At 36.6% G+C, this 25,290-nt stretch overlaps 1 protein-coding gene across 2 annotated transcripts; it reads left to right on the top strand.

Moving 5' to 3' along the window:
* The first annotated feature begins 4,873 nt into the window (after positions 1-4,873).
* LOC139126163 (uncharacterized) lies at positions 4,874-14,263 on the top strand. 2 transcript variants are annotated; one of them, XM_070692209.1, is made up of 6 exons: positions 4,874-5,040; positions 5,281-5,382; positions 6,730-7,062; positions 10,558-10,590; positions 11,315-11,433; positions 12,248-14,256. In XM_070692209.1, exons 2-6 carry the CDS (start codon positions 5,340-5,342, stop codon positions 12,380-12,382), a joined length of 663 nt encoding a protein of 220 aa, XP_070548310.1. In that variant the 5' UTR covers positions 4,874-5,040; positions 5,281-5,339; the 3' UTR covers positions 12,383-14,256. The 2 variants fall into 2 exon arrangements, with proteins under 2 accessions (XP_070548310.1, XP_070548309.1); XM_070692208.1 differs by having other exon boundaries at positions 4,877-5,040; positions 5,169-5,382; positions 12,248-14,263.
* Positions 14,264-25,290: the final 11,027 nt, after the last annotated feature.

Raw genomic sequence — 25,290 nt, 5'->3', positions numbered from 1 at the left:
AATTTTGCATTAGACACTATCATGCACTAATTCTTACTCATAACATTTCAACAGCATCATAAATTTGGAATAAAATCTTAAAGATGGTTAGCAAATATGGTGTAATATTAGACAATTTTCTAAAATTCTTGAGAAATGTTGCCAATCCAATTATCCCAAATTAGTTCCAATCGTGTTCATAACAAATAATAAAGTGGCTTTATCTAAGCCTATATGTAAGTTAATTACTGAATAAACGATAATGTTGATAGATGCCTTGATGTATACATTCGATTTACCGCAATTTTTGTTATTTAGGTTTCGCTGCCATCAAAGACACGGCCTAATCAGTTGCGAAAAAGTGCCACATTTCAGTGCTTTGTGGCAAAGTGTAACGGAGTTAGTGTGCTCACAGTATTAGGTAACGAGGGGATTACTGACTAGAAATTTTCAGGGCATCATTATGGCAATACGCTACATGATATCTTGACCACAGTTTCGTATTTGGTTGAGGGACTGTCATAGTGAAGAATCGATACCAGAAGGCCCTGCATTACAAGACTACATCGGCACTTGATCGTATGTACCTAGACTTGTGTATATATTATAAACGGCATATACAGTGGCACAACGTGTAAAATTGCTACTATTTTAGACTGACTGCACTAGCGATGATTTGCATCAAATAGTACTCAGGAGAGCATTTACACATCATATTTCCTTGGCCTTTTTAAATCATAGTATTCCTGCACTTATCGTGAGGGCGCACGTTTGAATTGAAAAAAAAACTAAAAGCCAGGTTTTCATCTCAGTAACGTTGACTGGCGGCAATTTCATTGAGTGTCGATCGAAGCTGTTCTGTTGTGATAGCTAAAACACTTCTCCGAGCGTTGCATCAGTAGCTCACAATACAGTACAGTAACATCCCCTGAAGATCTTACCTTCTGATATTTGGACGCTGCATAACCTGTGCTTTGAAATACTTTAATATCGGCCTGCCCTCCTAGACATAAAGATCCGTCATTCGAGGGCGTTCTCTACGCTCCCCTGTTACGGGAGTGTCTTGAGCGACGGAAGTTTCCGTCTAACACAGTCAGAGATTTTCCATTCCTGCATATTGATTTGTCTTCAACATATGGCAAACTGAGAACTGTTTTTTCACAAATTATGATGTTTTGTCATCGTTTGGCTGTTGAATATTGTGACTCAAACACTGATCATGTAAAAAATTGAATGAATATCAGTGTTCAATGTGATTTTCAAACAGTGTTACTGAGTGCAAAATAAATTGAAACACCTTTCAGGCTGCACATTTATACACATCCATTTCTCACAATCTTCGATTTCTTGCCCTCCCCTCGGGGTACTCTAACAGTTTTACTTAAAAACAAATTAAAAACACCTCTCAGATTGCATCAAACTGCACCATTGTACACATCAATATGTCCAAATATTCCATGCACGAAAAGGGACAGCCCTCTCCGACACTGTCCCTCTTCACCTCTCGCGTGTTCTCAACCTGGACTTTCAAATTCTACCCAGTCTGATACCCCTGTGAAAACTCTGTTATAATACCTATGCAAATTAAACAATATTATATGGTTAGATACGTGTTATAGCGGGAGCTTTTATATCTGTATTTTATTGTGACTTTAAAACTTCATTTTGATGGATTCACCTTTTTGAACCGTCATGAGATACATGATGATAATCTACCAGGGTACATCAGCATTTAAAAGTCGCTTTGACATTCAGAAGTGTACACTGTAAAAAAAAAAATTAAACTAATTTTGGATAATTGAATGGTGAAGTAATGTTGGTTTAATCTGCAAATGTAAGTTCATCTATTTTCATTTCTAATTTATGTACCAATTGTGTGAGTAAATTATAATATTGCGACATTTAGCTCGAGGGCACGTAAAGATTTTGAGAAATTTGAAAAATATGAAGATCCAATTATCCCAAATTAGATCCAATCGTGCTCACAGTATCTGGACCTGGAGCGTCAGAATTTACTTCGGCGTGTTGCATTTGACGTACTTTTCCAAGACAATGACAAGCTACTAACAAAATGTGACATCACAGTCCATTTGCCCGAAGCGGTAGAGTTGAACCGCTTTGTTCTTAGAGCCATTGTCACAATAAGATGCGTAAATGACTGTTTTCTTTCTGAAAGCATCCAAAAAGGTTATAAACATAAAAGTACGATACATGTGTATTTTAATGTATCCAATTCTTGCAAAGGTGTCATGGGTAAAGCAAAAAGCCAGTGGTAATGGTTATTCAATCGTTTAAAAATGTCACCCGATTGCTGCCTGACTTTGGCAAAGATACTCGTGGAATCGTCATAAAAAGCGATAACCTAATTCAAAAAATCACGATAGAAACACGGCAAACAGAAGATCTGGAGAACAGTAAGAGCGTATAAGTTAGTGCAATGCTGAGCGTATTGTTAATCTCACCAATCATTTCATAGAACAACTTTAAAAAATCATGTCACACCGACTACACAATCACAGACAAAGCAACATTCAGCCAAGATAATGTATCACAATTGAAGAGTCAAATGTCATGGCAAAGAAGATTAAAAGAATCTGGTCACGAGAAGATTAAAAGAATCTGGTCTGTGTTTGTCATGGCAATAATTCCAGAAAATTCCGAACTATTTCATTCGCAGAACAATAAACCTGCTTCAGAAAGTTCTTAGCAGACATGACATGCCAATGGGTGATGGTAGAAAGATTTATCGCATGCACACAAATAAATTGAGTTCGACACGAAAGATATGTTTGGTGAGCAGTTGATTGCATTTACAGGTAATGAGAAGATACGATGTAGGCATTAACGAATGTGAATCTTTAAATGATATTATCAGCACACCAAAGCCGGCAAAGAGAAGAGAATTTAAGAACACTTTGTGCCTCATCACTTGTTCTTCGCTCTTTACCCCTGGACATAAAAACCTCTCCTAATGCCAACATTTTTAAAAGACGCTTAAAAACTTACATCTTCCAGGTTGTTACAATAGCTTAAATCACGATATCATGAATAAGCTTATTATGAAATGTTATGAATATGTAATCTATACAAATTGTTACATCAATTGTTTTCATAAATTGTTTTTAGCAAAAGCTAGGGAGGAATATATATTAACAAACTGAAAGTTGCAAACTGCTCTATCTGCAATTAGTTCTAAATTGATTTTTATTATTTTTTGTTGTCTTTTGCCATGTTTTTCTTGGGTGTAAATGTTTAGTACGCTAATCGATACCACTAACATGACAGGTAATTACAGATGATACAAGGTTATATAATGTTTAAGATATATAACTAGAAAAAATTTTATTTCATGCAAGGCCCTAATGACGATGCTCCCATAAAAAATATATGTCGTACAGACTTATAACGTAAAAAATGCATCACGTTCAAAGTTTGACGAACTCAAAACGATGTGTCATCGTTCCGGCCGACAAAGTCCCGAGCTTACAGTATATTGGTGCAGTAGGTGGTAAAACGTTTTAAAAATGCAACAAAAATGTGCATTTTTTAAAGCCCTCACGACGATGTTTTCATACAATAAAATGTTGTGCAGACCTTACATGTAAAAATATTTGTTCAAATCTAAGAAAAGCCAAACATTGTCCCATCGGTCCTGGGGAAAAGTCTGGAACGTAAAATATATTTTGTGTCGTGGCAAAGTGTAGGTATTTCGTGCAGATTTCTTGACTTATTACCATCGATGTGAAAGTCTAGTACAAAATCCAGATACATAATTCTAAACGATTCTTACATTAACAATGACCTGGCAAAATTTTGTTTAAAGAGCTTGAGCTGAAAAAGATCGTGTGTTTAAAGATAAGCTCGAATCTACTAAAGCCCAGGACTCATAGATTGATTCTCTAACTATCACAGCAAAGAAATACAAATCGATTCCTTTAGCCAAGTGCTTTTTATTTCATGCCTCCATATGATTCAATGGTAACCTCTTGGACGTTTTCGCGGGGCGCATGGTCATCGTTAGGCTGAAAATAAACCTTAACATTTTTCAACTTGATAAATTAGGGATTGAAAAATGAGAGCAATACATGTTTAACACAGGAACTATTGTTGGTAACAAAATTATCCATACAAAAATTCTATTAACCCCGTAACAGTGATTTAGATTTATCAATGTGCCGCTTGATGGTGATAATCGTTCCATTTTTCAACAAATTTCCATGTAACATGGAAAAAAAGCTCATGATTATCATTTTGGTTTATATTTACTTCCATTAATTTCACTTAAATTTAAACTAAATATGTCCATAGCATTGCCCGTACAATAATAAAATTATGGTTTGTGTGTAAAACCAAAAATGTTGACTAAAAAGTATGCTAGAGAAATTAACACTGAAATCATTTTTAACCACTGGCGCGACTCAAAAAGATGAGCTCTTTATGATTGTAACTAAGTTTAGGGGAAATTACCAACAATGTTACAAAAACAATGCAATGGTCCTTGTACTTAACCTACCTTGGACGGCATAAAAACTCCCCCTTAAATTATTTCAAGTGAATTGAGTTCATATCGACACAGTTGTCAAAGAACATAAATCCGTTTCTAGCTAATAGCTTGATTGAAACTCACTTGAACATAATATGAAGTTAATAAAATACAAATCAAGTAGGGTGTACAAAACGAAATCTCAAAAGTCTTCCAAGTGAAAGTCTTTAAGTTGACATAAGATAAAAACCCAAAAAATCTGACGAATGAACTTCTGGTTGTAAAATGTGTACTTAACGACGAGATGGTGACATAAAAACGCACCTAACAAGAACATAATACTGTTTCTGTTGTTTATTAACGAACCGACACAAACACAACCTATATATAGCATCTGATGTTTGATACCTAACTAATAGAGACCATACCCAACGTAACCATGTATTGTAGGCAGCCGCTGACATGACGTTAGGGCCAGTATGTACAGAAGCCAGTCTTTCATTACAAAAATAGGATTGCAAATTCATGATTAAGCGGTCTTACTTTACGTTTTTATGTGGTGCTACAAAACAGTCAAGGTAAACAGTAGTTTTGTGTGTTTGGGGTAACTTATGTCGAGCGTCACATGAATTCACGCAATAACAAGGTTTCGATTGAGGCTGCTACAGTTGTATACTTTGACCTCATGTGACCCATTCAATTTCAGGAATCAACAAAAATAGTGACTAGACGTCAGCGCTCTGACTTTTTATGGTCACGAAGAGGGCAAAGTAGCACATTTACTCAAAATACCCGATATTCCCCCTTGCTCACCGTAGGAATCGATTAATAGGGAATAACCTCCAAGACTGTCCATTACCAAATAAGCCTTGCAATAATGTCCATGTTTACGGTTTGCTTCATCTCTCTAGGAATATTTGGTGAGTACAATGAACAGAATGTCAATTATTCAATTTCAGGCCATCCCTGAAGGAACGCGAGATATTACTTACGTATTTCGACTTACTTTGTTCAACTTTATGTTACTTACATAATTGAGTTTTCCTCAATGCTGTAGTTATCCGACTTTGGGAGGTTGACTGTGGGCTTTTGAACGTGCATGCAATGAAATTACCGTAGCAAAGGCGGCCATTTTTTCTGTCCCTCGCATTATCTACATGGACTATGAGAAGTGGTTAACAACACCTGTGTCATAAAGTTCGGATGGACATATTTCACCCCAATAATCATGTTTCACAGCAGCTCAGTATTCTATTAGTGGTCACGTAAACACAGAGAGGGTGACATTGCCTTAAAAGTTGAATTGAAGTTCAACCTTGTCACAACTAAGCTCAATTTATTACTAATCCTGCAAATATAGTAAAGATTACTGAAACGTCTAGACCCAGTCATCCCTACAATATGACGTCACACTTTCAAACGTAAGCAAAAAATCAGCTGTTTAGAATTTACTTTCAAATTCCTGAAACGCAACATACGAAAATCTTATTAAAATATATGTGTAAAATACAAAATACCGTTGATACTAGAACTGTTATGAACTTGCTTTTGTCATTGATTTACGATTAATTTTTTGACTTCTTCACCACTGCTGTTTTAATGCGCTATGTTACCCATATTTTGTGTTGGGGGGTTCTGAGCTTATTAATCACCAAACAATTGTTAGATTAAAAAGGTCAATTTCTTGTCTTGGAACCTTAAGTCATATGACCTATCCATGAATGGATGATACAATTTCATGAGTTTTTTTTTTTCAAATAGTCCCAATCATTCGTTCCCAGCATTAACATGAAATATCATGCCCGAATGTTTTATGGAAGGAAAACTTGGTCTATGCATGTGATTTATAATTCCTGTATTCCGAATGAGTGTGGCTGCGTCGCGGACTCATGATACCTCATGCAGCGGCCGTATTCCCCTCGCCTGCGGTTCGGAGGGATATGGCCGCTACATGGGGAATCACTCGTCCGCGACGAAGCCACGCTCTTTCGGATTACCGGGCTTATACAAGTGTTTGGTAAGGGTGTGTATATATGCACGTTACTACATATATCTGTGCATAGATGTGTATGGATAGACAATATTCTTGCATCATAAATATGGACGGATACTATCGACTGATATTTTTGTAAAACTTATATAACATACTTTAAGTGATCTAATTAGAATTATAACTTTATTCGATGATTCAGTTTCGAATTTTATGTCTTGTTTCTTTCTCTAAATTTACGGAAAACTCACGTGAAATGTACCATATCTTTACCAAGGAGGTATCACGGAATGTCTTTGTGAAAGCATCCTTGTCAACGAAGGCAGCTCAGCATTGCTCTCCTGTATCAATAAGCCGATCAATGGTAAATTAGTGACAGTGAGGTGGGGAAAGGATGATCGTATCTTTATCGCTCAAAAAAATGTATCAAGGGTGGAACATTACGTCATGGAAGGCAAATACTCCATCGATGATGAGATGAAGTACCTGAAGATTGATAATATTGAACCATCGGACCAGGGAGAGTATACTTGTACGGCTGAAATCGATGGAGAGGAGCTTGATAAAAGCAACATTTTGCAACATACAATTACATTACAGGTGAACACAAGTAAGTACTGTTCGATATGAGTCATTTGAAATTAATATTAAACATTGTATTGACTGCCGCAGAACTTGTTTTTTAATTATTAGCCATGGGATCAAAAAGGCCCCTGACCCTTGCCAGTGCGGAACAAGCAACAACAGCATTTTTACGAGAAATGACTCATTGCGCAAATAAGTACGGATTAATAACACATCCTATAGAAACCACCCTACTTGACATCAGCAGCAACGCAGAATAAAATGCCTCGTAATATGTAAAAATATACCTCGTCTTATTTTTGGTCCTCTTGGAATTATATATGTATTATGAAAATGAACAAAATGAGTGCGCTTACCGAAAAAGATATTGAAAAAGATTCCACACTGGGAATCTTGCGAGATAAAACAACGTCTTCTATTACGCATTCGCATTATTAACATGGATACGTACATATTGTAAAGGTTGTAGCTTCTTTGTTTTGTCCCAGTTTTGTTTTCATAATTATTATGTGAGGCAGATTTCAGGGAGTAATATCAACATTGTAAAGATATTGCAACAAAAGTATTGGTAGTGTTGAAATAAACCAGATTTTATTCAACTTTTCAAAGATTACGATTTGTGGCGCCAGTTCAAAACTTGGCTTATTGTTACACCCGTGGCCACTTTAGTGTTGATTAAGCCTGTCTGCAGCAAGCAGAAGTTCTGTTTGTATAAACAAAACAAAGTGGTGATCGGTGTAATAAATGTAAGGCTCACTATCGGCACCCCACTGTTAGGATTGAGATAACGTTCTACTAAAATATCTCGCCTGCCCAATTCAAATCGATCAAATCCGACAATGAACATCAATAACAACGGTCGCTAATATCATAGGGGCAAATACTTCAGTGAGGACGTAGCAAGCTTGATTGTTCAAAATATAAGAGATTGTGGTGGCAATTCGGCACCTAGCGAGGTATCACGAGGAGCTTACAAAGAAACAAGCAAGCGTTTTAATATAAGCGTGGAGGGAGCCAGAAAAGTTTGGAAGAGATGAACATGTATCAGGACAAGTTCCCTTCAACCGGGATGAGAAAAGTGTCGTTCATATGGTTACACACATGTGAATACATGTAAAATGCTACCTTGACTGTACTTTACTCTTACCTTTCCGTACCAAGTGAAATTGGAGTAAGTTTACGGTTTGTAGGAAAGAAACATGGCTTAGTGCAAGTGAATGTTTATTTCGAAAGTTTTGCAGTCAAGACGGGCAATGTTTGTAATTTAATCGCTAACATTTTCAAAGTGGCATTTCCTCAATTCCCGCGTCTGAACAAAGTCTGAACGCGACACTTGCGATACACACTATAGTATCGTTGGTATTCATTCACTGCAATATTGAAATCGGCACAAAATGTGTGATGTTCTCTAACACTGACTACATTTGAAACACATGAATTTTAGCAGATACTGAGTACTGATTCGGCAAATGCTGTGGTCAACATTATTTGTATACAGTGTATTTTATAATCACTCCCTAATTTCAGGCTAATCGGCGTGTCCACGGGGTACCGATAGTAGGATCATTATCACCACTGATACAGGGTAAAGTAACGTTTTATCACCCTTCTGCAGACAGAAATTCTGCTTGTACCAGACAGGCTCAATCAACACTAAAGTGGCCACGGGTGTAACTTCATCCTCGTGACGGGTAAGGTACTGTGATTGGTATAACAACCCAATTCATAAAACGATGAGTGATTTAAAAGTAAAATGACAACTTTGTGCGTCGAAACTAGTCCAATATTGTTTTAAGATAGTTAGGGGCCGAGCGCCCTCATGGGCGAGGCCCCTATTGGTATTGCTCAAATTCTACTTTCTTCTTCTTCTTCTGCCGTTTTTTTGTCAGTCCTAATCTCTGAAACTGCTCAATGAAATTTTTTGAAACTTGGTACAATGTTTAAGGTCAATGAGAGGTAGTGCATGTTAGTCTTGAATTTTTAATTAGTCATGTGACCTGGCTACAATTTTGAAATGAAAATGTTTTTTACTGTCCCATTTCCATAAAATTTGACCGATCCAAAATCTTTTCGCAAACTTTATAGGCAATAATACCTAGTTGCTATATAATAAATTTCAAGGAAATTGACCTGGTAGTTTTTGAGAAGAAGATTTTTAAAGTATTATTTTTCTGATTTTTCAATGACCTTTGACCTCCCTATACCTCTGCAGCTAAGCTATACCAATGGCTTATTCTGGCCTATGTAAGAGTCCTGGGGGCCGGGGCTAGTGACTACTGAACAATGACCAACAGGGATCAAACTGCAAATCATATTTGAGGATGAACTTGACCTATGACCCTAGCATGTTTCTATACCTCATTGATGATGCACATATCTAATTCCAGCCTTCAAACTAGAGCTAGAGTTCTGATTTTTGGTACACAAGGACATGTATCAGTGTTAAGATTTTTTAACAAAATGTCACATGACCAGCACATCCCATACCTCATTGATTATGCGCATATCTAATTCTGGGCAAGCCAATAGAACTGGAGGTCTGATATTTGGTATATAGGGATAACTATTGAAAACAATTTTTTTCACAAAATGTCACATGACCTTGATGACCCTTGACCCCAAATATACATATCTCTCCATAACTCAGTAACCACAAGGGCTACACCCTTCATATTTGGTATGATGGGATACCGTATGGTACCATATGTCATGCCTCATTAAATATGCACATATCTAATTTTGGGCAAGCCAACAGAGCTAGAGGTCTGATTTTTGGTATATAGGGATAACTATGGGATACAATTTTTTTGACAAAATGTCACGTGACCTTGATGACCTTTGACCTCATATATACATATATGTCCATAACTCAGTAACCACAAGGGCTACACCCTTCATACTTGGTATGATGGGAGACCTTATGCTACTATAGGTCATGCCTCATTTAATATGCACATATCTAATTCTGGGCAAGCCAATAGAGTTAGAGGTCTGGTTTTTGGTATATAGGGATAACTATGGGATACAATTTTTTGACAAAATGTCACGTGGCCTTGATGACCTTTGACCTCAAATATACATATCTGTCCATAACTTAGTAACCACAAGGGCTACACCCTTCATATTTGGTATGATGGGAGACCTTATGGTACCATAGGTCATGCCTCATTAAATATGCACATATCTAATTTTGGGCAAGCCAACAGAGCTAGAGGTCTGATTTTTGGTATATAGGGATAACTATGGGATACAATTTTTTTGACAAAATGTCACGTGACCTTGATGACCTTTGACCTCAAATATACATATCTGTCCATAACTCAGTAACCAACAGTGCTACACCCTTATACTTCAAATATACGTATGTACCTAAACGTGAACAACAATTAGTACAAAAACCTTCATGTTTGGTATGATTGCAGATCCCAAGGTGATGTCTTATGTTTCTCATCAACTATGCGAGCTGCTCGGCCCCTACAACGCTGCTTGCAGCTTTAATTTACCCTTTTTGTTTAAATAGGTCATCAAGTTGAAAGGGGAAACGCGACAAATGGTATGTAGACATTCTTATTATAACCCTTGTAGATTGAATCATTCTTAGCAAACACACCATAAAATGCCACAATATATGTATGTTACAATAATTTTTTTTGTAATATTATGAAACAGCTATTGCTGGAACAACACGAATATAGATTCATCTATCGCGCTCTATATTTTAAGGTAATAGCTACATAATATCAACATTTATATTCAACAAGAGAACGACTACAACTTTGTCTTGAACTGTCCATCTTATAGTTCTTTTACCGGCTCCATGGTCCAGTGCGCGAATATGTACATTTGTAATATAACTTTTCAGCCGTAGGTTGTACGCAGGGTATGGTACCCACAGAACACTATGGTAGGGTACGCACTTACCTATATTTTCGTCGCCGGTGAATATAAAATACGCGAGGTTTTTTTTGATAGTGCATATGTGTGTCATTTTGTAGAACAATCCATCATACAACACAAATCAGTATGTTTTTGTTATTTTCAGTGTGTTATTTGACACTGAAATAGCAATGCATTGTGGGTTACCGGAAAAGGTATATTGTATCCATTCGCCCCTAAGCTGAATGATCCACAAATTATCTGCAAGTGTTAATGCATTCAACCTTTTGCCGCTTCGTTTGGTCCCATTACTTGCGAAAATCTTATATTAATGAAATTGTATTAGTTCAATTAACGTATCATTAACAATTCTTCTTATTCGAAATACTTGTTTATTGTAGGCGGGGAGAAGGAAACTCGAGGTTCATTCGAATGGTATATAATTATCGTTGTGATTATCATTGTAGCGCTTATTATCATATTCATCGTTCTGACAGTGGTTCTAATTCGTAGACGAAAGGTAAGTATGTAGACATGACGTCCGCAAAACACTGCCCTAATTTAGTGAGAACTTCCATTGTACGCCGATAGAAATAATCTTGCCGAAGCATTATTACGAAGTCCCTAGTTTTGTCTTAATTATCCAAAGTGTCTTATTTATCCGCTATTCATCATCCTATGCAGCGATTACATTATATTGATACATTGATATTGTGAAAACGCCGATCTGATTGGTACCAGATGAGCAATAACAGTGTCATATTGGTCAAACCACAGTCGAAGTCTTGAGTTGGAATTACTTTTATTACAGATAAATACAGAGTCATTAAAGTTTGACAAGATATTATCAGGAATTTTGAATTATCCACTGAATAATTTATTTTAAAACAAGCTACAACAATTACAGTAATGCGCTTTTTCGGCAATAGCTGCGACAATAAAACTCATTGCGTTTGATCACAAACTCCCTCCTCTGAAAGCCGACGACACAATTAATATTTGGACATCCACTGAACACGACAAATTGCTGACAGAGGTTGCTTGATTGACGTTTTCTCTCCCGGCATGTCTTTAACATTTCAAAATAGAATTTTTAAGGTGATTAAGTATTTTACAATAACCTGTTACCAAGGTGTTCCCGTTACAACTTAGTTTGTGCGAATTTGCTCAAACAGAGCAAAACCGATTCTCCCTAGAACACAATTAGTTTTGTTTGAATTGCGCGTGTATTATACAAAGCCCGTTTCCGTGGATGACTGACGGTCTGTCTGTTTTTCCCCTTGTCTGTATGTCATAAAACTTTTATTGATCTCTACTTCTAATTTTAATCCCAGGCTACACAGAGAGTAAGAAGACGAAGTTCACGTAAAACTGATCAGATATACAAGCCCGTCACGTCGAATCAACCCCCATCGAAACGTGGACGGAAAGCCAGAAATAAAGATGCTCGGGAAGGCTACGCAGTTTAATTCCGAAAAGGGTGCTTTTAGGACTTCAATTAAGCCATATGACGTGTATGTATGTCTAAAGAGGTTGATTCAGTTACAGCAACATTTCACTATGTGTCTTCAGTCTCTTCCTAATATTCCGTCGGAGAATGGAACTTCCCTAGTTACCAGTTAATTTTTGAGAAAACAACAAACAAAGAAAATTCAACTAATATCAGAACATCGACAATCAAGTTAATTAAATACATCGATGAATATTGGATGGAACATGGCTCAATCGTGATTGACGAGAGCGGAGCAGTATACACATATTAGCTGCTCATGAGGGTAATGGCATAGGTTTGTAGTCCGAGCACCTGAGAGTCGCCCCTAAACAGTCTGTTCCACTAGGCGGTAGGCCGAGGGAAACAAACCGCATTTGGCAATTCTCAGACCCGAGGGAACACAAACATATGCTATTGACCGAATATTATCAGACATTATGTGTTTTGTAACACACCTCATCCAATTGTCTCGCCGAAAATTCAAGAAGTTACTCAGCTATCATCGCTCGTCTCGGTAGCATTCATTGTTTCTACTCGTTCAAGAATTTGCGCATGCGTTGACGTTAGTTTTTAATTTCCCCAGTCAACTAGTAACTTGCTCTTTGCATGCATGTATAATCGTCAAAATGACGCTTACCACGTGATCGCAAATTAACGAATCGTAACAAACAGTTTGAACGAGGTGTGTTACAATCTACTCTATCTCTCTTTGTTTTGGAAATTCATATAATTTAACAAGCATATTTTACTCTGTTTCAGTTTATACCATATGATCAGAGCATGATCATTTTGCTGTGAGACTCAAGTAATCTTTGTAACACACCTCTCCAAATTCTCTGTTGTGATTCGTTCATTTACCGTTAAGTAGACAATGTTAACATTCTGGAAAAACTTGTGACAGTCACTGGAGAAGTTTGAAAGTGCCGTCTACGCATGCACCCAATGAGAAGGCAAAGAGAAAATGGCCATGTCGTATGCGAATATCACGAGTGATGATAGCTTAGGAATTTCTCGACTTTTGTCAGAAAATGAGATAAGGTGTCGTTACAAAACACATAATGACTGGCCGTTTTCGGATAACAGCATACGTTTCTTTTCCTTCGGGCCCGAGAGTCACCCAAAACGAGTCTGTTTTCCTCGGACTATGACCTCTTTAAACAGACAGTGTTTAGGCATCTCTCGGGACCTCAGGCAAAAAACGTTTCCTGCTACTCTCATGTCCAGTCAATATGTGTATACTGTATGTGTAAGACCTAGAAAAGTCTTCGTTTTATGATTATGATTTGATAAATCTTTCATCTGTAAAGCATGACTATTGTAAGATTTAAGCCATGCCTACAAAATGTTGTTTTAAAATAATCATGCATCGGCAATATTTATCTCTCGCGCTCTCCTATCTGGATATACATCATCGGAGCACAGAAGCATCGGCGCATAGGAGTGTAGTCTTAGGCACGGAGTGTGTAGGTGGCCTGTGATAAATAAAATCTAGCAAGTTACATGATTTTATTATATTCTTACAACCACGAAATCGTCCGTTAAACTTTGTACCTTTCTTATGTATGGCATTCATTCAAGATGGGTCAGGGGGTCGACACCGGCAGACGCTGTTACCGTGTACCTCAATGATACTACGAGTGTTCTACTGATGGACATGTCTCAAATTAGGGTCATTAGTGTAGACAATAGCACAAGGAAAAGCATGAAATTCAAATATAGAATTGATGAGATATGTGATTATTTTCAATAAAGAGCTGTATTTTCTAAACACTGTCTCCCTTGACTTCACACCATAATTTCGACCTCTGATCACTTGACCCCACACTGCTTTCAGGTAATAAATCGTGGGTAGTGAGCTAACCTGTTAACCCTGTCAGCGGATCGAATCCGTCAGTCAACATTTCGCGATACAGTACTGCCGGCTCTCTTTCACATGTTTAAGTTTTAAGTACAGAGAGGTGAGACTGTTGATAGAAAATACAATTATATATGGGAAACATCACATTTCATCAAAGGATATGTGGATTTCTTGTTTGTCGCTGTGATAATACCACGCTTTGATTTTGTGATCGCTTCCAAATAGTTGTGGTGCTCACGCTCGACCGCCTGTTGGAAACCACAGGCAGGAGCCAGGGCCAGGCTACTGTAGATTGGAAACATGTGGTTACACGCCTGTATGTATATTTTTAGCCAGAATTATTGTCACTAAAGACTTTCTGCTGCGGCATTTCTTTTGCCTGATTTAATAATGGTCATTTTACTTCCTCGTTGGCAGCCTAATTTCATTGCCGACTAATTAACAGTTAATGAGCTTATTTGAAATAAGAGGTTGTATTGGTAGGAATTTTTATGCAATTACTTTATTGCTTATATGAGCCTCACAGAGCTTATGCATATACATACACATACTATTGGTAGATACAAGTTGATTATTTTATAACATATTACATATCTTACAAACTGCATTATTTAAATGTTGACAATTGTCCTGGTACAAACTCCATGATAAAATGAAATACATAACACCTCCAGGGTAAACAAACATGCCACGTTTTGACATGTACACTACAATTACATCAAAGCATGTCATAATTGATTTAGTATCGCCTATACTAAAATATGAAAAACAATTTCGAAGATTTTTATAAAAACAACACAATTCAAAATGACACATTTCAGACAGCAATTTACAGATTACCATTTACCAAATTAAAATTAAATAAGTTATACTGTGATATGAAATGTGACGAGCTGAGTTTAGTATTTACTAAATATAAAAGCTCATAGTTCTGCTCACATATTCTTTGGAAACTAAAAAATTAAAAGATGTTGTTAATATTTCCATTATAATAAAATGAACTGAAGGAGCCATCAACACTTAGGAGTCAAATATTTTTATACGAAGTTGTACGTTGGTAGATTACAAGGGGAAATTCGGGATATTGTTGATAGTGAAGGCAACCATATGGGCTATAATAACATGACCAAATGTTAATATAAGTCTTTCATAAACTCAATAGCCATTCTTATAAGTTTTATTAAATGTGATATATCATCTATTCAATTAAAATTAGTATTCTAAACATGATAATACTGTAACATGACATTTTATCGCTGGTTCTGTATTCATTGCATGTTTTTGGTGCCTTGTGCAGAATCTGTTTTTCAAAAGATTCTAGCGAATTTCAAATCAAAACACTAAATTTAAGGATGTACGATCGGAAAAAGTAAAAGTAATGTCAATTTTTTCAAAAGGGGATTTTTGAATACCTACATATGTGAATAGTCTAAAACTGGGAAAAAATATGGGGTCACCGCGCTTATTTGTTTACAAAATGACATTAAAAATTCACGGTTTTTCACAAAATCACTAAAAATCGATAAAACAGGTCATCATTTTCATATTTGTATCATGATCGCATTTTTCACGTTAACACTGTAAAAGAATAAAGAAATTATAAACCTAAGCTACTTTGAAGATTTTACTTACATTAAAATTGAGTTAAAAAGTCATCATATTTATTTTTTAACCAAAATTGCAACAAATGTGCCCCAATTTTTAGGAATGGGAGAGGGTAATTTATTAATTATTGATAGTTTCTACGAATGTCAATTTTTTCAAACTTTGCCAAATAATAGCTCTTTTTGTTAATTTTTCAAAACCTCATTTTGTTTAGTAGGTCACCGAGCTCGATTTTTCACAATTTTGCAAAATCTAACTAGGATTTACAGGTTCTGGCGATAAACCATGCTCTCCCGGGTTCGTCGCGTGAGGGCGCTCTTCAAATGCTGCTGACCTGCAGTGGCTACCCAGTACCTGCAGTGGCCTTGTCCAGGCATGGCCATGATTCAAGCCTACCTGTAAATTTTAACGAGAGGGAAATGTCAGAACAAGCAAAGACTTTTAGGTTCTTCCACTTTTTAGAGTCTATGTATAAATACAGCATACAAAAACCCACGTAATTTACTACCGTGACGCTTATCGGTGGGGATTAGGTTGACTTCGCTGCAGGCTAAGTTAGTTGTCACACACTACGTGGAGTCAGGAGCCGAGGCCGTGAACTTTGCGTTTCTCCAATACATGATGACAATCGTAAAGGCAAGCCCGCAACTGACACAAGTGTCAAGATTTTCGGCTAGTTCACTCAAATCGACAATGCGACGGGCCATTCTTCCATTCTCCGGTAGGTCTACTAGCGGACACTATCATTGAAATTATAACCATGACCTGTATACCTCCTCTTGTATAGCGAATCAGACGTCACACTTCTGACTTACGCTGTACAGGCTACGGTCATGTTGCATTTTTTATCTCTTTGCTGAATTCTCGTACTTTCCAGCGTGTTTTGAGGGCACGCTGAACATTTTCTCGGCGCGATTTTCCTTTACCTGCAGACGACATTTTGTACGACGCAAAAACGTTCGGAACGTCACTATGCGCGCGTGGTTACTATGGATACATTTCTGCGCGGAAATCGGCGCTACCGATCGTACATCCTTAACTGTGTACTAAGGACACCTTCAATTTCATACAAAAATGTCATATTGAAAAATATTAAAACAGTAACGTGAAAACATTTACACAGAGCTGAAACATAATACAATTGGACATAAAGACCGTCACTAGACGTGTTCTTGACGTTTTAGCCGTGTTGCTCTCCAATACAGTATAATCTAGGGCTTAATAGTACGCTATGATCAACTAGAGTTACTAGAACATAAGCTTTCAAAGACGTGTAGTCTCCTTCTAATTACACAGTCTAGAGCTCAAAAAACAAATGCCCGGGAGGTGTCTTATCCTTTAGAATATGCTGACCCAGAAGAGGAATGCTTGTGCGTTTGAATACTCTCAAAGGCAAGATCCTGACTAAATTACTGCCAAATATAATATTTGCTCTCAATGAAGTATTTTCCAAAGTTTTACAACTTAAATTTCAAAATATTCTAATGCCTGAAGTCTGTTTTTTTTTAAAAAAAAATTCCATTTGTAATATTTTAGCTATACTGTTAAAGGGTTGATGTTGTCATTCACGTCTGTTAATATGATATTGCTATTCAAGATTCAATAAAAAAATTATTATAAAAAGAAAAAATTGAATGCCCTCGTCCAAAGAAAACAAAATAATGTTCATTGCGGTAGACACTCCAAATAAACATTGAAAGTCAAAATATATTACTAGAGATCTTATGCATATTTTCGGAGCTCTTACAAAAGTTCCTAATTTTACAGATAAAAAGAGGGGATTTCAATGTCCGGCTTGCCGACCAAGCAATTACGTTCAGTGTCAAATGTTATTGTTTTTAATTAATTCAGTTTTAGTTAGACTGAGATCGATCTATGAACATTGATATCGCTTGTCAGTATGATCTTGGCTTTCACTACATGATGCACATTTAACTAAAATCCCGTTTATTCCTTTCTGCAAGTAAGTTTGAGGTTGTTGTTTAAATCCAATTCGAGATGAAGTAGACAGTTACAAGATTTTTCGATATCTTCTTCTTTAAATGTTTACTTCTTTGCCTTTTCGTATCTCCTCCGTGTCTTTGGCGAGACTTTCTAGTACCATCATAGACCTAGTAGAATTTCGGGATTTCTGTCTGCTCCGGTTTTTCTATTCGACTCACAACAGGCAACTTGGAATCTACTTATTTTCACTGATCTTTGACTATCGGCTACTTATCTATTGATGATCTAATTTTTGTACCCTTCCTGGTAGTTCATTTGACTATAATATTTGCAAACTGTTAGAGAATGTATGGGTTCTGATATTATGTTCTTCTTAGTCGGGTTTCGTCACGATGATGACAACAAATCAATGTCTTTCAGGCCTATGTTTTCAATCGAGTTTGAACTCACAAAATACGGTATCCAGTCACCCAGCAGACAACTAACATACAGAACCACTCGGCCAAATCTTAAGTAAGGAATATTTAGTAGTCACTAATGATTCTAGAGCTATGGAGTTTTGTGAAATGAACTTAGTTTCCGTTGCACGTCGGCTCTGCCTCATTTGAACATCACACTTTCCAAAATATCCGTGTCGTTGACTGTATTAATACACCGTTTTCCATTTTCTCAAAGAGTTTAGAGAGTTCCTTGGGTTTCCCTAGATCTGCCTTAGGTATGCTACTGCGAAGTAAGTTGTTGATATCATTTAATTCACCTGTACCACAGCCAGTGAGCGACACCACCACCTGGCTGGCTCAATGGATCTCGACTCATGTAATTGAACCCCCTTGCGCGGCACCTGTTTTCACTACCATCTCTTACTTCATAAATGTGTTGCCCCGTATAGGTTACAGGTGAGTACATTTGTTGTCGGTCACCGACAACATACGAAAGGTGGCTGCTCTTTTGGTGGTTTAAAATGTTTAATATGTGTAAAATCTTTTGGAACTGCCTGAAAGTGACCACGACAGTGTCACATAAAATGAAACATTTAAGTAAGTCAGAGGTTTTGTGCAAACATAATAAATTTACTAACCGACTCTTTATCTGCTTCATTCAAAGTTAAAAAGAGCACAAGCCACCTTCTCTACAATTGGTAATCGATACAGTTGCTATAAGCTTATTTGGCATGACTAGATTTATATAATTTCCATCCGCGTGTAATGCATGCGAAATGAATCTTGTACAGTACCTAATCAGAAACATTCGTTGTAATCACAGATCTTGGTCTTCTTTTTGAAAGTATATGTTTTCTGTCCTTGTTTTTCAGTTGTGACGAAAGTTTACATGTGTTACATTTCATGAAGCCGAACTTCAACACAATAAAATAATCATTCCTTTACATTGGTGAATATGAATTATGTTAGAAGTTCTTTATGATACGTATCAGTAGTGTGGTTCCCTCGTCAAGACAACAAGAAATATCTCTACAATATAGAGTACGTTCAAGTACAATTTGTAAAGTGTATTTAGTTCGTCCTTTCGACCGAGATATGAGGCGTGCTGCTAGGATTAATCTGCCGCCTCCTGCATTAAAGACGACGTTTTATACATGTAAAATTATACGCAGATCAATTAACAAAACATTACTTTTGCAAAAATGGTTTCTCTGGTGATTTAAATGTTGCACAGAGAACTACGAGTGTTTGTTTTGCTTTTAGACTTTACATCAACAAATTTCACATTTTAAAACATTCTACAATACAGAGATGTACGGTCACGTTGAATGACTTGTGTGCTTTTTCTGATATCTCAATCAATATCAAGAATCCTTACGAACCTTCCAGGTGCCTTATTAGACGAACTTGTCGAAAATCTTAATGTACACGATCTAGTCTTCTTCCAACTTATGGACGTTTATATTACAAGGGGGTGATATTACATGATTGACACGCCGTTCTTCTTTCGTTACGTTCTAGCTTAAAAGGTGGGAGAAATTCTCGAATTTTTCAGATTTAATTTGATAAAACTGTATATCGAACATATGCCACCATCTTTCCCTTCTGAGAGTCTAATATTTGAACACTGTTTTTTTTGACATACCTGACGTGGCAACTTTTATTTGAAGTACTGTTGCATTCTACTAAAATTATCATGGAATGATAGATAATCAATTTAAAATTGTCTTTAAAAGCGGGCAGTTGTAGTCAATAACGAGAGTAACTTCTTTGTTATTTTTTTCTAAAGTATTAACTACAATTTCTTGCACTCTCTAAGCTTTTTCACTTCAATTTTTCACCGTGATGGTGAAAGGGTGTAAGGCATGTTGCAATGCCAAGTTTTAAGCACAGGTATGAGCAGCTTGTTCTATTTTAGTCCTGACTATAATTCGTCTGTTGGAAATATCTAAACACTTTGTACATGTGAACGCCATGTATCAGGACATGTCTACGATTCAATACAGAGTAAAAATCATGAAAAAAATTGTCAAAAGATGCAGCTACTGACTAACCCATTAATATTAAGCTTCACTGACAAATGGAAAACAGACCAGCAAAGCGTGGGGTCATTGACACTCAACTAGACTGCTGCTTACAGTCTAGTTAACCACATCACTTTTTGATTTACTGCTGTTCTCTCCGCATAGTGATATACAACAATTCATGTACAGCAGTTCTTCTCATCTGGCAATGCACAAAGCATTATGTACATTCCTGACTCATTCAAAATAGTCCATTCACACTTTTTACCATATTTAAATTCATGTGCTTTCAACTGATGCGACAAAAACAGGAAAACAGAATGTTTAGTACATTATTATTCAAAAGTATATCATTAAACATTCATCGCTTTGTATCCTCTTTGCCAGTAGTATCAGCTGTAGCGTCACATATGTTAAAAGTACCTACACTTAAAGTACTAAATACTGTCACCTCTGCTAGGGGTCTCCTTCATTTTGTCTGCGTTCATCCTATGAGTCATCTACTCCCAAAATGAAAAACGGTACCATTGGGAGACCATATTATACTCAGTCATCTGCAGAATTCATTTTATTGATAAAACCTTTTTTTAATTTTATTTACGGAATGTTTTATCGATATACCTTGACTGAGTAGAAGATTGAAACAATTTCAGACTTCTACTCAATGTATATTGTTAAAACACTCCATTTCTACATTACGTAAATGACATCCAAAGATTTGTAAATGAGATGAAGTATGACATTTCAAGTGTGCTGACTTAATTTCATGTCTGTCTGCATGAATCGACTGTGCTTACTGTACCCATTTGACATTGATATACACACAAATACATACATACTGACAAACATACAAACATTCATATATACATAGAGACATAACATAATATCAAAGTAAAATGAAGATTCGTCAATGATACAATTTCAATGAATATCAAAAGTGATTTTTGAAACAAAAATAAAAATGAAATTTAAACAAATATCAAAATGAAACATGAAAAATGAAACGAGAGTGACATTAATTTTTAAAATACAAATCAAAATATAAACCGGTACGAAACTTAGCAGCGCAAAATCAAAGTGAAAAAAGAAACAAAAATGAATGTCATTTCGCAATAGTACATTACAAATCAAAATCAAACTGAAAAATAAAAGCGAAATTGATATTTATTCGAGAGTGAAAAATCAAAACCAAAATCAAACTCAAAATGAAAATGAATTTCATTTTCAAGAATGAAAATGATTCGAAGTTTAAAACGAAAATCAAAATGAAAGGGAAATCTAAAGTCAATTTTCATTCGGAATAAAAAATCAAAATCAAAATCATCGATATGAAAATGAATTTAACGATCAAGAATGAAAATGATTCTAACTTTAAAGCAAACATCAAAAGGTAAAGAAACTCCAAAGTCAAAATCGCAGTTGAAATAAAACTATTGAAAGTGTTTTCATGAGCCTCATCCGAGTCGGTTGCCGTACATCAGACTGCACCATTGCATACATCAATTCCTTTTTACAGGATCTAGGACAAAACTGAACTGCTGCGAATTCATCCTTTATTATCACAGAAACATATTTTCATTGACTTCATTTAAATAACCATTTGACATTTAACCATACCCGTATTAAGGCTTTTCATTAAAAGCTGGCAGCTGGAGACATGACACAAGAAGGTCACAATTTTCCATTCCTGCATATTCTATGGTCGTCAATTTCTAACAAACTTTTTTTTTACAAAATGTATTGTCATTGTTTGGTTGTTCACTATTGTGAATCAAGCGCTGATCATGCAAACAACTATAATAAAAATATCAGTGTTGAATTCTCAAATAATTTTACCGCGTGCTAAATAAATTGAAACAGCTCTCAGATTGCATCTTTAAACATAATAAATTTCTCAAAATTTTCGATACGAGAGGGGAACCCCCTCTCATGCTTTTTCCCTGTGTGTTCTAACAGTTTTACTTGTTAAAAGAAGTTACACTGTAAGAAATTTTATCTGTGCAATTATCACCATACAGCACCATCTGTGACAGAGATCACACATCTCCAAGTGCCTTGGTTCTCTTTCTCACCAGGACGTCTTCCAGTTGCAAGGGTGAGTGGCCTGGGCAAAAACTCTTAACGCATTTGCAAGGGACAAAAAAATTAGAAATACCTCCCAGATTGCACTAGACTGCACCAGTGCACACATCAATTTCTCAAAATTTTCCACCCAAGATAGTGGACAGCCCCCTCTGACACTTTCCCTCTCAGCTTCTTGCGTATTCTCCCCTGTACTTTCAACGTCTGCCCCGTCAGATATCCGCACTATCGCGATTTAGATCACCTTTCTTATGAATTGAAACAATGACTCAAACTGTCTACGCATACGGAAATTCCCGCAATAAAGAAATCATTGTAATTTTACACACCAGTTTTCTGAAAAATTGAATATTCCTTGAAACTATTCAGTGGGATTGGCAAGTTTTCTTCATTATTTCCTACAAAATCAGCAAAATTTCTGCAAAATTAAGTCTTGCTTTGCCATACATTTTGTAGATGTACAAATGGTTGAAGGACACTTTAGCTATGAGACGACAGACTTGATCAAAATACCATGTTTCATATAACTTGCTTTGAAGACATTGTTCCTTCCTTCTGTACAGGAGAAGAATTTACTAATCCCATCAACGCCTACATCTATACGATATTTGGGCCATCGTCTATTAAGTCTTACCGACGAGGCCGCAGGCCGAGTGACTTTTGATGACCAAAAGTGTCGTGATAACAACCGAAAACGTACCGTTAAGAGTTGTGATAACCGACTTATACCACGACAAACACACAAATTTGGCTAGAATTGCGATGGTTGCCTTTGCCATCATTTCGAATGTGTCACTTGAATGACGACCGTTCATTTACATGTGAATTAGAACCAAGTACTGAACAGAGCATCTGTGTGGGAGGAAACGATTTTCTGATAGGTTCGTGTATACACGCTCCCTTCCGATCTTTTCTAATTGTCCCTGGCAAGCGCAGGTGGTGCTGAATTGGCTACTTTTTTATTGGCTTATTTGAATTTCGTATGCTAAGAAATCCATGGGATTGGCTCAAATCAATTAATTGTTCATAAAGTTCTCCCAACGTGTATTGCCTTAGCCAAAGTTCTGAGTTTTTACTTAGCTCCTGGAGTGTAGACATGGACGCTGCTCAATATCCCGATATTTCCTACTATGACGGCGATATTGGACTTTTTGTGTCCCAGTATGATAAAGTAGATACTAAACCAACAAGGAAATAGCGGAGGAGGCAGCATTCACCCTCACAAAAAACAAGAGCGGTCACGTTTTGCAGCTCCAGTCGGCACGGAAGATGTTGCTAACATTCAACGTTCACGTCTGCCGGACACGAGGAAAGCGACCAACTGGGGTGTTACAGTCTGTGATACCTGGGGTCAATTGGGGAATGGACATATCAGTAAATCAGGCGGTGGAAGTAGTGAAGTGTTCACATTTGTGCCTGCACTATCCTATGGAAGCGAGGTAACTCAATTCTGGCTTTGTCGTTTCGTGGTTGAAGTTCGGCGAGTGGATGGAACAGAATATCCATCACAATGTTTGAGAGCTTTGTGTCGTAGCATTCAGCGGTATTTGCCTGACGAATGTCGTCGGCGAAACCTGAATTTTATGAACAACAATACGCACATTTTCAGGTTTTCCACTATACAATTGACGGAATTGTGAAAAATATTGATAGACGTGGTATCGGGGATGACAAAAAAGCACAGCCGTTAACACGAGAAGAATAATGTAAGTTGTGGGAGAGTTTTTCTTAGTCAAGTTGCGCTGTATATTTCTACGTGTTTAAAGTAATCTACAAGTTGTTATACTGGTTCACATTGGACATGGCTCGAAAAAGATGAATTTCCATTTTTAGACAGTGCTTGTCAATTATATGCCTTTCAAAAATTACATGGCTTTTTGTGTTAATTGTGCGTATGAATGGTTGGAATCCTGAATTTTCAGGTGGTTTCTGCTTGTATGCACATTTTGATATCAGCCACCATTTCTTTCATATGTTGTTAAGTTATTAACACTCTTTTTTAATATGTCTATTCATAAAAATGTAGTGATATCATATCAGCAAATGAAAAATGTGGCCGATAATATAATCCGCATAAAAACAATAGGAACTGTGTGAGTTTACGAGAATAAATGCACGGCAAGAACAATAGGTCACATGACCTAGGGTGGTATAAATAACCATTTTGACATTTAACCATTCCGTATTCAGGTTTTCCATTAGAAGCTGGCAGCTGGTGAAATAACACAAACAGGTCACAGCTTTTCCAATTCTGCATATTCTTTGGTCTTCAATCTCTTGAAAACTGAACCATTTTTACAAAATGCATTGCAATCGCTTGATTGCTGAATATTATGACAGTCACTTAAACACTGTACTGAAAATGTAGCAAAATATCAGTGTTTAATATCATTTTCAAACAATTTTACCGAGTGAAAAATAAATCGAAACATCTCTCAGATTGAACCATTATACACATCAATTTCTCATTTCCTGTTGGGGGGAGAACCCCTCTCAAGTTCTCCCCTTGGGCTGTTCTAACAGATTTACCTAGTAAAAAAGCAAATGAAAAACACCTCTCAGATTGCACCATACTGCAACATAGCACACATCGACTTCTCGAAATTTTTCAGGTAAGATGAGGGACACCCCCCTCTGACACTTTCCCTCTCAGCCTCTTGCGTTTTCTCCCCCATGAACTTTAAAATTCTGCCAAGTCAGATATTCTAGTGAAATTAAACAATACTATATGGTTGGTACTCGTTATAGCGTTAGGTTTTTTTATCTACATTTTTTCACTTGAATGTCACTTTGTTTCACCTTTTTTCAACCGTCATGAGATAACCGATGATAATCTAGGAGTGTACATCAGGATTTGAAAGTCTTTACCATTGTTGTATTTTTGTAATTTTTCCAGTTCATGTATTGGTATTTAACTTTTCTAAGTGTGGGG

Source organism: Ptychodera flava (genome assembly GCF_041260155.1).
Source record: "Ptychodera flava strain L36383 chromosome 3 unlocalized genomic scaffold, AS_Pfla_20210202 Scaffold_27__1_contigs__length_13241970_pilon, whole genome shotgun sequence".
NCBI classification, from domain to species: domain Eukaryota; kingdom Metazoa; phylum Hemichordata; class Enteropneusta; family Ptychoderidae; genus Ptychodera; species Ptychodera flava.
Note: the sequence above shows the minus strand (reverse complement) of the source record. Positions and strands in the feature narration are given on the sequence as shown.